Source organism: Lepus europaeus, chromosome 9 (assembly GCF_033115175.1).
Source record: "Lepus europaeus isolate LE1 chromosome 9, mLepTim1.pri, whole genome shotgun sequence".
Classification (NCBI taxonomy): domain Eukaryota; kingdom Metazoa; phylum Chordata; class Mammalia; order Lagomorpha; family Leporidae; genus Lepus; species Lepus europaeus.
Window position 1 is genome coordinate 85,065,515 of NC_084835.1, and position 15,244 is coordinate 85,080,758.

At 41.9% G+C, this 15,244-nt stretch overlaps 1 protein-coding gene across 3 annotated transcripts in view; it reads right to left on the reverse strand.

Annotated features, from left to right (window-relative positions):
• Window positions 1-15,244, reverse strand: part of TPGS2 (tubulin polyglutamylase complex subunit 2) — a 90,241-nt gene that overhangs the window by 67,512 nt on the left and 7,485 nt on the right. The window contains exon 2 of one of the 3 annotated variants that reach the window (XM_062201579.1): window positions 14,528-14,644. The exons of 1 other annotated variant lie outside the window; for it this stretch is intronic. In XM_062201579.1, coding sequence (XP_062057563.1) covers window positions 14,528-14,546 — 19 coding nt within the window. In that variant the 5' untranslated portion in view covers window positions 14,547-14,644. Of the gene's footprint in view, window positions 1-14,137; window positions 14,444-14,527; window positions 14,645-15,244 lie in introns of those variants that run through there. One more of the 3 variants, XM_062201580.1, reaches the window with a different exon arrangement.

The window sequence follows — 15,244 nt, forward strand, 5'->3', positions numbered from 1 at the left end:
AAACTGCAGAAGAAAAAAACATATGATTATCTCAATAGATGCAGAGAAAGCATTTGACAAAATACAACACCCTTTCATGATGGAAACTCTAAGCAAATTGGCTATAGAAGGAACATTCTTCAACACAATCAAGACAATTAATGACAAACCCATGGCCAGCATCATATTGAATGGGGAAAAGTTGGAAGCATTCTCACTGAGATCCGGTACCAGACAGGGATGGTACCACTGGTATTCAATACAGTCCTGAAGTTTTAACCAGAGTCTTTAGGTAAGAAAAAGAAATCAAAGGGATACAAATTGGCAAGGAAAAAGTCAAATTATCCCTATTTGCAGATTACATGATCCTATATATAGGGTATCCAAAGGACTCCACTAAGAGACTACTGGAACTCATAGAAGAGTTTGGTAAAGTAGCAGGAAATAAAGACAATACACACAAAAAACAGCCTTTGTATACAAAGACAATGCCATGGCTGAGAAAGAACTTTTAAAATAAATCCCATTTGCAATAGCTACAAAAAAAAAAAAATCAAATATCTTGGAACAAATTTAACCAAGGATGTCAAAGATCTCTTACAATGAGAAATACAAAACTTTAAAGAAAGAAATAGAAGATACAAAAAAATAGAAAAATCTTCCATATTCATGGATTGGAAGAATCAGTATTATCAAAATGTCCATTCTTCTGAAAGCAATTTACAGATTCAATGCAATACTAATCCAAATACCAAGACATTCTTCTCAGATCTAGAAAAAATGATGCTGAAATTCATATGGAGGCATAGGAGACCTCGCATAACTACAGCAATCTTATCGAACACAAACAAAGCTGGAGAAATCACAATATCAGATTTTAAGACATACTACAGGGGCCAGCACTGTGGCAAAGCGGGTAAAGCCACCTCCTGCAGTGCTGGCATTCCACATGGGTGCTGGTTCAAGTTCTGGCTGCTTCACTTCTGATCCAGCTCTCTGCTATGGCCTTGGAAAGCAGCAGAAGATGGTCCAAGTTCTTGGGCCCCTATACCACATCGGAGATCCGGAAGAAGCTCCTGGCTCCTGACTTCGTATTGGCACAGCTCCAACCATTTTGGCCAATTGCGGAGTGAACCAGAGGATGGAAGACTTCTCTCTTTCTCTGCCTCTCCTCTCTCTGTGTAACTCTGACTTTCAAATAAATAAATAAGCCTTAAGAAAAAAAAAAAAAAGACATACTACAAGGCAGTTACAATCAAAAAAGCCTGGTATTGGTACTGAAACAGATGGATTGACCAATGGAAGAGAATAGAAACCCCGGAAATCAATCCAAACATCTACAACCAACTTATATTTGACCAAGGAGCTAAAAACAATCCCTGGAGTAAGGACAGTCTCTTCAACAAATAGTGCTAGGAAAACTGGATTTCCACATGCATAAGTTTGAAGCAAGACCCCTACCTTACACCTTACACAAAAATCCACTCAACATGGATTAAAGCTCTAAATCTAAGACCCAACACCATCAAATTAATTGAGAACATCGGGGAAACCCTGCAAGACATTAAAACAGGCAAAGAGTTCCTGGAAAAAACTCCAGAGGCAAAGGCAGTCAAAACCAAAATTTACAAATGGGATTACTTCAAATTGAGAATCTTCTGTATGGACAAAGACACAGGAAAGCGAAAAGTCAACTGACAGAATGGGAGAAGTTATTTACAAACTATGCAACTGATAAAGGATTAATAACCAGAATCTACAAAGAGATCAAGAAACTCCAAAACAACAAGACAAACAACCCAGTTAAGAGATGGGCCAAGGACTTGAGCAGACATTTTTCAAAAGAGGAAATCTAAATGGCTAACACACATGAAAAAATGTTCAGGATCACTAGCTGTCAGGGAAATGCAAACTGAAACCACAATGAGGTTTCACCTGATTCTAGTTAGAGTGGCTCTCATACAGAAATCAAGAAACAACAAATGCTGGAGAGGATGTGGGGAAAAAGGAAACCTAATCTACTGTTGGTGGGACTGTAAACTGGTAAGGCCACTATGGAAGACAGTATGAAGATACCTCAAAAATCTGAACATAGACATACCATATGACCCAGACATGCCACTCCTGGGAATTTACCCAAAGGAAATGAAATCAGTAAACAAAAAAGCTATCTGCACCTCCATGTTTATTGCAGCTCAATTCACAATAGCTAAGACATGGAATCAACCTAGATGCCCATCAACCAAAGACTGGATAAAGAAATTAGGGGATATGTTCACTATGGAATAGTATACAGCAGTTTTTTAAAAAATGAAATCCAGTCGTTGGCAACTAAATGGATCAATCTGCAAAACTTCATACTTAGTGAAATAAGCCAGTCCCAAAGGGACAAATACTATATGTTCTCTCTTATCTATGAGAACTAGTAGTGCACCTAAAATGAAAGCTGTAGAAGTGAAATTGACACTTTGAGAAACAATGGCTTGAACAGCCCTCATCTTGACTATCGAGGAACAGTTTTTTATTTTTCTTTTCTCTTCTTCATACCATATGTTGAACTCTTAATATAGAGTAATCATATATATATAAAGTCAACTGAAAATAGATCTCAGTAAAAAATAAGAGGGGGAATAAGAGAGGGAAGAAGTTTGTTACTATCAAGCTGTAAAATGCCATCTTAATTGTTGAAGTGATCATATTAAGTGCTAAAGTTAACATACAGATATGATTAAGTGTTGGAAGAGATCATATAAATAGCATGAAGTGCCTGGCAATAATAATTGAATCAAAAAGGAGGGAACTGGGGCCAGTGTTGTGGTGTATTGGGTAAAGTCACCACCAGCAGTGCCAGCATCCCATATGGGTGCCAGTTTGAATCCCAGCTGCTCTACTTCTGATCCAGATCTCTGCTATGGCCTGGGAAAGCAACAGAAGATGGCCCAAGTCCTTGAGCCCCTGAACCTGCATGGGAGACCCAGAAGAAGCTCCTGGTTTCTGGCATTGGATCGGTGCAGTTCTGGCCGTTGTGGCCAATTGGGGAGTGAACTAGTGGGTGGAAGACCTCTCTCTCTTTCTCTCTCTCTTTGCCTCTCCTTCTCTCTGCGTAACTCTGACTCTCAAGTAAAGAAATGTTGTTTTTTTTTTTTTAAAAAAAGGAGGGAATGCCCAACATAGGAAGCAGTCCACACAGCAGACTCATAGATTGACATTTGCTTTAAGTAACATTCTGACCTCAGAATCAGCCCTTAAGGCATTCCAATGTGGCTGAAAACCCCATGAGAGCAATTCAGGCATGGAAAGCTAAGACACTGTGGCAAAACATATCCTACATGAAGGATCTCTTCAAGTGGAAAGAAGGGACCATCAAAGAAGGATGTACTTTTCTCTGAAAGGTGGTGAGAACTTCCACTTTGCTTATGGCCTTGTCTAACTAATGATGGAGTTTATTGTCACCCAAGAGCCTCAGGTGATCACTGACATCATAAATAAGAGTGTCAATTGTTAAATTAACAAAGGAATCACTGTGCACTTACTCACCATGTAGGACTTCTGTCCTTAATGAGTTGTACTACGAGAATTAACTGTAAAACTTGTTCTCAAACAGTACTTTGTATGTTGTATGTGTGTGGGTGAAAACTGCTGAAATCTTAACTAAATATAGAGTTGGTCTTCTGTATATAAAGTTAATTAAAAATGAATCTCAATGAAGAATGGGATGGGAGAGGGAGTAGGAGGTGGGATAGGAGTAGGGGTAGGCGTGTGGATATGGGGGGAAAACCACTGTATTCCTCTATGAAATTTGCATTCATTAAATAAAAGCTTCTTAAAAAAAATGTTAGGAGGTACAAGACAATTGTTTTTTATCATATATGGCGGCAAAGCTGCAATGATATATTTTTGCTTAAGGCAAGGAGTCTCAGTTGAAGCACTCTTGCAGGCGTGTGCTGTTCTGGCAAATGTAGATCCTAGGTTACAGGTGTGGAAGTCTGAGAGTGTGGATAAGACATGGTAGTCCCACCTGCACCTTCCTTCCTTCCCTTTGGGTGTCAGTGCACGTCTGGATTTCACAGGCAGCATGAGAGTTTGAGAGACATCTCAAACTCAGGAGAGATAAAAGCTGAAGGACTCCTGTTTTTATTCGCTCATTCCAGATGAAAAGCAAACCCATCTACAGCAGTCATTCCCCTGGGCATTCCCCTGCTTGCTCAGATATTGAGATTCTTTTGACACCCAGAGCTTAAAAAAAAAAAAAAAAAGGCCTGATCAGCTGTAGACTGCCTGGCCTAGTTGCAAAGTGAGGGGAAGTATTAACTACAATACTATTATCCAACTAGATCTCTTTTGTTGTAAAAAAGGGAAGTGGGTTGAGGTCCCTTATGGATACGCTTTCTTTGCAATGAGACAATACAGAATTCTATAAAGCTTGTTGGATTGATTCAAATATTATGGCAGCTCTATCTCTTCCAGGACCACAACGACCTCCAGGTAATCCACCCACTTCTCCTATTTTTCCTCTGTACTCCAAATCCTTAGCTCCCCCAGAGCCTCATGCCAATTTGCTACTTCTTCAGCAGATGCCTGGAAGGCAGAGACCTATTGGGTCCAAGTCCCTTTTTCTCTGCAAGACTTTAGGCAGATTAAGGGGATCTAGGTAGCTTCACAGATGACCCAGATCATTACATAGATGCAGTCCAGAACTTCACACAGGTGTGTGAATTAATCTGGAAGGATGTAATGCTGTTCTTCAGCCAAACTCTAACAAGGTCACAAAAGCTTGCAGCCAGCCATACAGGCAGCAGAGAAATTTGGGGATGTGTTCTATGTATCCCATTGACATGACCATCAAATTGCAACATATGAACAAGAGGTGCTGCAGTTCCCTGGAATGATCCTGAGACCCTAACATTCCTGTAGATGATTGGCAAAGAAGGCATTTTATTGTCTGTGTGATAGTGGGTCTAAAGAGCATAGAAACAAATTCCTTAATTACTCTAAATTATCTCAGATCCATTAAGGGCCATAGGAAAATCTATCTGCCCTCATGGAAAACCTGAGGGAGACTTTAAAGAAATATACCCCAATATACCTTAATTCTGTAGAGGGACAGGCAATTTTAAAGGAGCAATTCCTGACCTAGTCTCCTGCAAACATCAGGAAACAACTTCAGAAATTTGTAATGGAACCTGAAAGCACCCTAGATAAATCTCTGCCACCACAGTCTATTATAACAGGGATGAAGACAGAACACAAAGCATAAGAGGATGGACAGGAGGAGAGGTATGCTCCTGGTGGCAGCTGCACATCCACAATCCTGATGCTATCACTGCAAAGGTAGTGAACACTTCATCAAACATGGTCAGAGTAGACTTCCCCCTGGCCCCGGGCCATGTCCCATTTGGAAAGATCACTGGAGTATGACTGCCCCTGAAGGCCAAGAATTCCAGGGACAGGCATTTCCAAAAGACTTTCCACACAGGACTGAGGGGCCTGGGGCCTTCTTTACAGGCTATATGACACATCAGATTAGCATCCACCAGCTCCAGGGAGTTCTTATAGAAGGCCTATAAATTTCCTCTAGATACCAGAACTACGTTTTCTGTCCACTCCAGCTTTGCTCCCCCCCTCTCATACTGTACTCATAAACGGTGTCTCAGGATCTCCTCAGGTTAAACATTTCACCCAACTTTTGACTACAGCTGGAATGATCTAATATTTACTCATTCCTTATTTTATCATACCAGAAATCCCAGCATCTTTGCTAGGTAATGACCTCCTAAGCCCAGATGAAGACCACAGTTCTTCAAGGACCAGGGGAGACTCTGTCTCCCCTCTTACATAGACAGACATCAATCTTGAAGTTTGGAGTATCCAGGGAAAAGTTGGTAGGCTTATAAGTGCTCAGCCTACCCAAGTTCCTCCTAAAAACAAGAACAAGAACAAAAACAAGAACAAGAACAAAAACAACAGAAAAACCAAAAACCGACCAACCAAAAAAACCACCCTCCTTCCTTCATCAGAGACAATATCCACTAAACCTTGAGACTTGGGGCTGCTGCTGTGGCTTAGTGAGTAAAGTCGTCACCTACAGTGCCAGCTATGGGGGTGGGTTTGTGTCCCGGTTGCTCCACTTCTGATTCAGCTCCCCTGCTAAAGCACTTGGGAAAGTAGCAGAAGATGGTGCAACTACTTGGGCCCCTGCACCCACATAGGAGACCCAGAAAAAGTTCCTGGCTTCATATTTGCATAGCTGTGGCTGTTGCAGTCATCTGGGGAGTAAACCAACAGACAGAAGATTGATCTCTAACTCTGCCTTTTAAAAACAAACAAAAAAGACTGAGATTACAAAAAGGCTAAAGCCATTGCAGTCATTCTTAAGGTGCCAACAACTTTTAAAATCATGCAATAATCCCTGCAACATCCCTGTTCTAGAGGTTTAAAAGGAAATGGACAATGGAGACTAGCACAGGATCTTCACCACATTAATAAGGCTATGGTGCCCATACATTCCATTGTTCCTAATCCCTACACCTTGCTATCACAGAGTCCAGAAGAGTGGCCTGGTTCAGTGTTTTAGATGTAAAGGATGCCGCCTTCTGCATTCCTCTGCACCCTGATTTGCCATTTCTGTTTGCCCTGCCTAAGCCTCTCCGCGGGTAAAATCTTTAATCTCTATGTAACTGAAAGAAAAGGAATGGCTGTAGGAGTATTAACTGAAAGGACCAGCTCAACAACCTTACTAAGATTATCTTAGTAAGGGACTTGATTTAGTGGCCAAGGGATGGAAAGCCTGCCTCTGAGCAGTGACTGTTATCACCCTCGTGATTCCTGAAGCCAGCAAACGTACCTTGGGGCCGGACTTAATGGTGTATACACCCCATATTGTAACTGGATTGCTGGCCTCAAAAGGAAGGCTTTGGTTAACAGATAACTGTCCCTTAAAATACCAGACATTAATAGTAGAAAGCCCTGCAGTTCAGATCAAGACAGGTTCCTCATTTAATCCCCCCACTTACCTCTCAGAGGTACAGAAGATCCGGGCATGATTGTGAACAGGTAGTTTTGCAGATGTATGCAGCCAGAGATGATCTTAAGGAAATTCCCCTAGAAAAATCTGGACTATGTCCTCTTCACAGAGGGGAGTTCCTCTGTGGAACAGCGAAGCTGCTGGGCTTGTAAAGGTCTCAGGCCACAATGCCTGGATCCATCATAGTAGAGTAAGTTCCAGCAGACCAGTCTGCGGAAGACTGTCGGACATGAGCAAGGAAGACTACTTGTGTGAAGCTTCTGAGAGACGAGCTGTTAAGAAGATCCCACCTCCAGATAAGTAATCAATACAACTCAGCCATGTGCAGCTGAAATTCTGGGTTTCTTTTTGTCCTTGGTTCTCTGATCATCCTTACTGCTTCTCTTCCTTCCCATAAACTAACTTTATTATATCACGTTTAAAAACCCTCCTAGAAAGTTTTTTTCCCCCCATTTGTTGAATTCTTTACTTAGTACAGAGTTAATCTTCTTATATAAAGTTAATTCAGGCCTGCGCCACAGCTCACTAGGCTAATCCTCTGCCTGCGGCGCCGGCACACCGGGTTCTAGTCCTGGTCGGGGCGCCGGATTCTGTCCCGGTTGCCCCTCTTCCAGGCCAGCTTTCTGCTGTGGCCCGGGAGTGCAGTGGAGGATGGCCCAAGTGCTTGGGCCCTGTACCCCATGGGAGACCAGGAGAAGCACCTGGCTCCTGCCTTCGGATCAGCGCGGTGCGCCGGTCGCAGTGCGCTGGTCGCAGTGCGCCGGTCGCAGTGCGCCAGCCGCGGCGGCCATTGGAGGGTGAACCAACGGCAAAAGGAAGACCTTTCTCTCTGTCTCTCTCTCTCACTGTCCACTCTGCCTGTCAAAAAAAATAATAATAAAAGTTAATTCAAAACAGATTTTAGTAAAAATAAGATTGGGAGTAGGAGAGGGAGGAGAAAGAGAGTTTTATTTGTGAAATGCATGAAGTTTGTATTCTTTAAATAAAAGGTTTCTTTGGTGCGGGGGAGGCCTTCCTAGAGTTGCTTTACCTTTTACAGCCTGTGCCCTTAACTGGTCTGACAAAATGTCTGAACACGCCAGGGAAAGGTCCCTGCATACAACCCTGAGTGATGCAAATGTTAATGGGAATGGCATGCATAGTGCACTGAGATTTGCAGTAAGCAATACAATAAGGGAACAATGACGCATACTACTGCTGTGGACTACAGGTGGTATGTGCTTGTAGGCAAATTGTAGCTAGGGGTAACATATTACCTAGATGTTGAGACAAGCTGAACCACATGTACCAAGTCCCAGTCTGATCTAACCAACTGTCCCTTCCAAATCCAGCCTGATCTACAGAGAAAGATGCTTTGTTTCTTTAAGATCTATAATGTGCCTAGGCAGAATAAAATGTCACTAGTAAAATCAGACTGTCAAGACTGTACCTTAAGAGTTTCCTCTCTTCAGTTACAGTATATTCGGGTCAGTTTCTTGATTTACAATGGCAAAATAAACACCCAAAGTTAACAGGAACTGTCCTCTGCATAAGAGAAGGAACAGGCCGGCGCCACGGCTCAATAGGCTAATCTTCTGCCTGCGGTGTCAGCACACCAGATTCTGTCCTGGTTGCTTCTCTTTCAGTCCAGCTCTCTGCTGTGGCCTGGGAGTGCAGTGGAGGATGGCCCAAGTCCTTGGGCCCTGCACCCGCATGGGAGACCAGTAGAGGCACCTGGCTCCTGGCTTCAGATCGGTGCGGTGCGCCGTCCGCAGCAGCCATTGTGGGATGAACCAATGGAAAAAGGAAGACCTGTCTATTGTCTCTCTCACTGTCTACTCTGTCAAAAAAAAAAAAAAAAAAAAAAAAGAGAGAGAGAGAAGGAACAAAAATATATAGCCCAACCAGATGCCAACCTGGATGGTATAATCTAACCAGATCAGACAATAAAGAACCTTGGCATTGGCTGAGTACAAGCAAGGAAAATAGATACAGGGTTATACAGCTGTGTAATGACGGAGGTCTTACTACACTACCTACTTAATGACAAATATACTTTAACTCTCCTCACCAAACTACATGCTCTCACTTTTATGGGAAAGTTCTTTTTATTTTTTTAATTTAAAAAAATTTGGCCGGCGCCGTGGCTTAACAGGCTAATCCTCCACCTTGAGGCGCCGGCACACCGGGTTCTAGTCCCGGTCGGGGCGCCGGATTCTATCCCGGTTGCCCCTCTTCCAGGCCTGCTCTCTGCTATGGCCCGGGAAGGCAGTGGAGGATGGCCCAAGTCCTTGGGCCCTGCACCCGCATGGGAGACCAGGAGAAGCACCTGGCTCCTGGCTTCAGATCAGCACGATGCACCGGCTGCAGTGGCCATTGGAGGGTGAACCAACGGCAAAAAGGAAGACCTTTCTCTCTCTCTCTCACTATCCACTCTGCCTGTCAAAAAAAAAAAAATTTTTTTTTTGACATGCAGAGTTAGACACTGAGAGAGAGAGAGAGAGAGACAGAGAGAAAGGTCTTCCTTCTGTTGGTTTACCCCCCAAATGGTGGCTGTGGCCGGTGTGCTGCGGCCTGCATGCCACGCTGATCTGAAGCCAGGAGCCAGGTGCTTCCTCCTGGTCTCCCATGCGGCCAAGCACTTGGGCCATCCTCCACTGCTATGGGAAAGTTCTTTGACAACTGGGGAAATTTCTTTAGAAATTGGAAGTGGCTGCTTTGGCCGTCACTCTTCCTAGGACCAATATGTGCCATCCTTTTTATTCTCTTGGTAGGACCATGTATAATAAACTGTCTTACACATTTTATGTCTTCTAGGATTAAACAACTAGAAACCAACAAACTCCAGGTGGTACTCCAGACGAAGCCCTCAAGGAAATCTGCATTCTACCAGCGACCGTTAGCTTGACCTTCAGAGGAATCCTCTGCTGCCTTCCCATAATGACTCCCCCTTTAAGCATGAAGCAGCCAGAAAGATCATGCCCCCATATCCTCGGGGGTGGGGGGGCATGAAAGAGGTAAGGTGGGAGGTGTTGGTTGGGCTAATGGGTAGTTAGGTCAGTTCACTGCACTTAGTTTTTCTTAAAGCTAGACAAGATTGTAATCCCTGCCTTCTGATTAGCTCTTATTCTGCTCCTCCCCAGTTTGGTTAAATCTAGGTTTGATTTACAGAAAGGGGCCAATCAGAAAGAGCCACTTCAAGCTTGCAAAAGGCAGACCATGGCAAGTTTCTTTGGCATTGCCCACCTTGGAGCACACCCCTACTCCAACTGCTGTGGCAGGAAGTTTCTCCCTTTCAATAAATCTTGCTTTGCTCACTGTCCCTGTTTGCTCGGAAATTCTTCTTTGTTGTCAAGATTATCCTTGTCCTCATCCTACCACAACAGAAAGACCACCCATGTTCACGGGTTGGAAGAATACAGTTAAACGTTCATACTACCAAAAGCAATTTACAGATTTGATGAAATTTCTATCAAACTACAGATGACATTCTTCACAAAACTAGAAAAAGCAATCATACAGCTCACACTGAAGTAAAGACCCTGAAAAACCAACCAATATTGAGCAAAAAATGAAAACAAAAACCAACAAACAAAAGTTGCAAGCATCATAATATCAGATTTCAAGACACACTACAGAGCTTCTGTAACCAAAATGGCATGGGATGGGCATAAAAACAAACACAAGACACAGTGGAACAGAATGGATATCCCAGAAATAAATCCATGCACCTACAGCCAATTGATTCTTGACAAATTCACTAATAACACAAAGAGAAGAAAGGATGGCTTCTTTAATAAATGGTGCTGGGAAAAATGGATATCTACATAGAGACAGAAAAATTGATCCCCCCCTCCAGCTCTCACTCTACCATAGGCAATGATTTTATGGATAAGACCTTATATGCTCAGGCAACAAAAGCAAAACTAGACAAATAGGATTATAACAAAATAACAAGCTTCTGCAAAGGATACAATCAACAGAGTGAAGAAAACTGGCAGAGTGGGAGAAAAGGATACAATAAACAGAGTGAAGAAAACTGGCAGAGTGGGAGAAAATACTTGTAAACTAGTCATCTGACAAAGAATTAGAATCCAGAATTCAAGGAACTGAAAAAAACCTCAATAATGACAAAAAACAATCCAGTCCAGGAATGACCAAAGGATTTGAATGGACATTCCTCAAAAGGATAGACACAAATAGCCAACAAATTTATGAAGAGTTCAGTATTATTAGCAATCAGAGAAATGTGAATCAAAACCATAATGATATAGCTTCACTCCAGTTAGAATGATTATTATCAGGGCTGGCATTGTTTTGTAATGGGTAAAGCTGTCACCAGAGATGCTGGCGTCTCATATAGGTGCTGGTTCATGTCCTACCAGCTCCCTGCTAAGGTACCTTGGAAAATCAGAAGCTGGCCCAACTGTTTGGGCCCCTGCCACCCACGTGGGAGATTCAGATGAGGCTCCTGGATTTGGCCTGGAGCACTGCCATTGCAGCCATCTGGTGAGCAAACCAGAAACGGAAGAGCTCTCTTTCTCTACTTCTATGTAACTTTCTCAAATAAATAAATCGTTAAAAAATAGAATGATCATTAACAAAAATAAAACACTAAAAACAGACCTAACCGTATGATCCAGCTATCTCACTTCTAGGTGTGTGTGTGTGTGTGTATGTATGTATGTATGCATGTATGTGTATGTATATGTATATATATATATATATATCCAAAGGAAATTACATCAGCATATCAGATACATATACTCAAATGTTCACTACTGCTCTATTCATAATAGCTAAGCTAGTGAATCAATCCAGATAATCCTCAAAAGATGAATGAGTAAAGAAAATGTGGTATATACACATAACTGAAAATTAGTCACAAAAGAATGATACACTATCATTTGCAGCAAACTGTATGGAAGTGGATGACATCATGTTAAGTGAAATAAGACTCAGAATGACAAATACATGTTCTCTCTCATATGTGGAAGCTGGAGGAAAAAGCCAATATGAATGGAGAATAGTGATCATAAGCGACTGGGAAGGGTGTGTGTGCTTAGTGGCTGGAGGAGAGGAGACAGGGAGGTTAGATAACTGGATACCAAAACAGATACAGTAAGTTCTAGAGTTCTAAAGTACAATTGAGTGACTATACACTATTGTATATTGTATATCTTATGAATTAACAGAAGAATTCAAAAACTTGAAACAAAGTAATGACAAGAAGGAAATACTGATCAGTATACATTGTATACATTTCCTGAAATGTCACACTATACCTCATAAATATGTACAATTATATATTAAATTTTTTTTAAAAATTGTCATGTTTAAGGAGTCAGAAATGCTTCCTGGGTTTTTATCAACTTTGAATACATGTATTGAATCATCACACTGTATCCTTAAAATATTGTGCAATTGAAAAAATAAAAAATTTAATATATGTGTTAAATTGAGTGATACAGGCTGGCGCCCTGGCTCACTTGGTTAATCCTCTGCATATAGGCGCCGGGTTCTAGTCCTGGTTGCTCCTCTTCCAGTCCAGCTCTCTGCTGTGGCCCGGGAAGGCAGTGGAGGATGGCCCAAGTGCTTGGGCCCCTGCACCTGCATGGGAGACTGGGAGGAGGCACCTGGCTTCTGCTTTGGATCGGCGCAGCACACCAGCCGTAGCAGCCATTTGGGGGGGTAGGCCAATGGAAGGAAGACCTTTCTCTCTGTCTCTCTTTCACTGTCTAACTCTGCTTGTCAAGAAAAAAAAATTGAGTGATACCATCTTCCAGGAATACAGGAGTAGAAGGCAGACAGAGGCTGAAGAAGACTTGGAAATGACAGTGTCAGGAACTAGGCACGGTTGATCTCAACCTTAAAAAAGATATTGCAATTATTGCAGATTTGCTGAAGTAATATCTACTCCTGCTCCTAGTGTGCACTCCTGCACTGAAGAAGCTGGATAGTGAGCGACTACATTTCCCAGTTTCCACTGTGCATAGGCTCCGTCAGATGTCCAAGTCACACATGGAATTCTACTCTTAAAACCTGGAAGAAGATGAGCAGGTGAGGTAGAGAGCAAATGAAGGAGTTGGGTCTTCTCTCTAGTTGCAGAGATGTTCTGATCTCTTGAGGGAGGGAGAGTTGTAGTATAGGCAGCAGTACTAATTTTTGTGATTCTGCAGCTCCCTTGTCACACTAGCTCCAGGTTTTTCCTACTTAGCATCCCAGTTTTTGCAGTGAGGTTCTCAGTCTCACTGATTTGAGATTTTGTAGACTAATGCCTTGTAATTGATTTTTTTCTGTCTTAACTAGTTAGTGTCTCTCTAGCTTGAGTAGCTAGAGGTATGGCCTGCAACGAAGAAGCACAGAGAGTTTGGGTTTGTGGGCTCAGAGAAGATGACTTTCCAAAACAAGTAACTGTGCACAGGTCAGAGGGAGTGGTCATTTATGTAACTTATGAATTATGGCCAGAGCCAGGCAAAAGTTTAAGTTTTGAATTATAACATCTCACATTTAAGGTCTTTGAAGACAGGGAGAAAAAGATAACATAATTCTGTAGCTAGATAAGAATATTCAAAAGAAATACTGAAGTTAAAGGTCTGTTAAACAAATCAGAAAATTAGGTAAAAGTACACTTGAAGCCAGGCCCTGAAGGTGGGATATCTGGAGGACCAAGCAGGGGAGGACTGCATAGAAAAAAGTTAACATCATCAAAACTGAGATTAATATCATTAGAAGAGTCAGACTGTACGGTTGACCTACAGAAAATTTTCTACAATAATAAGGCTGTTCTGCCCATCTGTAGCACTAAACCACTACACACCTGCTACCTTTCTGAGTCTAAACTCTTGATAGCTGTGGTTGCTTGCCTTGCCCATGTGACCAGTCCCCACATATCCCTGAAAATTGAGTCTTATGCAGGTTTCCCTGGCAGAAAAACTACACAAGTATTGTTGTATTTCACTGCTTAAGGAAGCAGTCTATTCTGTGTGATCATTCACAGAGCAGAAAATATCAGAAGCCTGTGCAAAGACGCCTCTAGAGACTGCCTGATGGCTTTTCTTCTTGCTTATTAATCTAATAAGTTACAGCTGAATAAAAAAGTGCACAAATTACCAGATTTAAACACCACCCTTATATTACATCAGAGTTCTGTACCTCAGAAGTCAGGCATAGCATGACTGGGCTCTGCTCACGCTGACTGGGCTGCTCCCGTTACCAAGCTATCCTTATACCAGGTGTGCCAACTGCTCAGCTGTCAGCTATTGTATTCTCATCTGGAACTTGGGGTCATCTTCCGGGTTCATTCTAGTTACCAACAAGGCAAATCCTTGCTGTTGTAGGACTGTTCTCTCCATTTCTTTGCTTGCTGACAGCTGGGGTCACTCTCAGGTTTCAGAGGCCAACTTGCATTGCTTGTCATGTGTTCCCATCCATCTTCAAGTCAGCAACAGCATAGAAAACCCTTCTCATGCTTCAAATCATTCTGAGAACCCTTTTTATAAGCAGCCTATTTCAAAGGGCACATGAGATTAGATCAAGGCTCACCTGGATAATCTTTCGCCATTTAACATAACACATTAAAGATGTGAAATTTCATCAGCTGTCACAATTCTGGTTATTAGAGCAGAAATTCTTAAAAGGCTGCTTTTAGAATTCCTTTTCCTAAGGAAAAAAAAAGAAAAAAAAAAAAAGAATACCTTGAGAAATACGAGAGGGCTTCAAGTTCATGAAAAGTTCATGTTCTCTTAATCTACTTTTCCATGAACATTTTGAAGCCCCCTTGTAATTCATATACCACAAAAATTCACTCAGTCTTTTGCTGGTCATACTAATTTTTTAAAAAAACTGACACATAAACATTGTACATACTCATGAGGTATCATGTGATGTTCTGATACATGTATACACTGTGTAACTGTACAAAGATACTCACCTACTCAAATACATAATTTCTTTATGATTAAAACATTCAAACTCTTTTTTAAAATATAAAAATATAGCTTTTTAAAGAAACAACCATACATTACCATTATCTATAGTCATCCTATTGTGCAACAGAACAGCAAAGCTTCTTAGTCCTCTCTAACCATAACTTAGTACCTACTAATCAACCTTTCCTCTTCCTCACCCTCACTACTCTCCCAGGCCTTTGGTATCCGCCTTTCTACTCTGAACTTTTATGAGATTGATGCTTTTTACATTCCACAGAACTCCCCAACTTTTAAGTATACAAGCATCCTTGCCCTCAAACAAACTCCATAT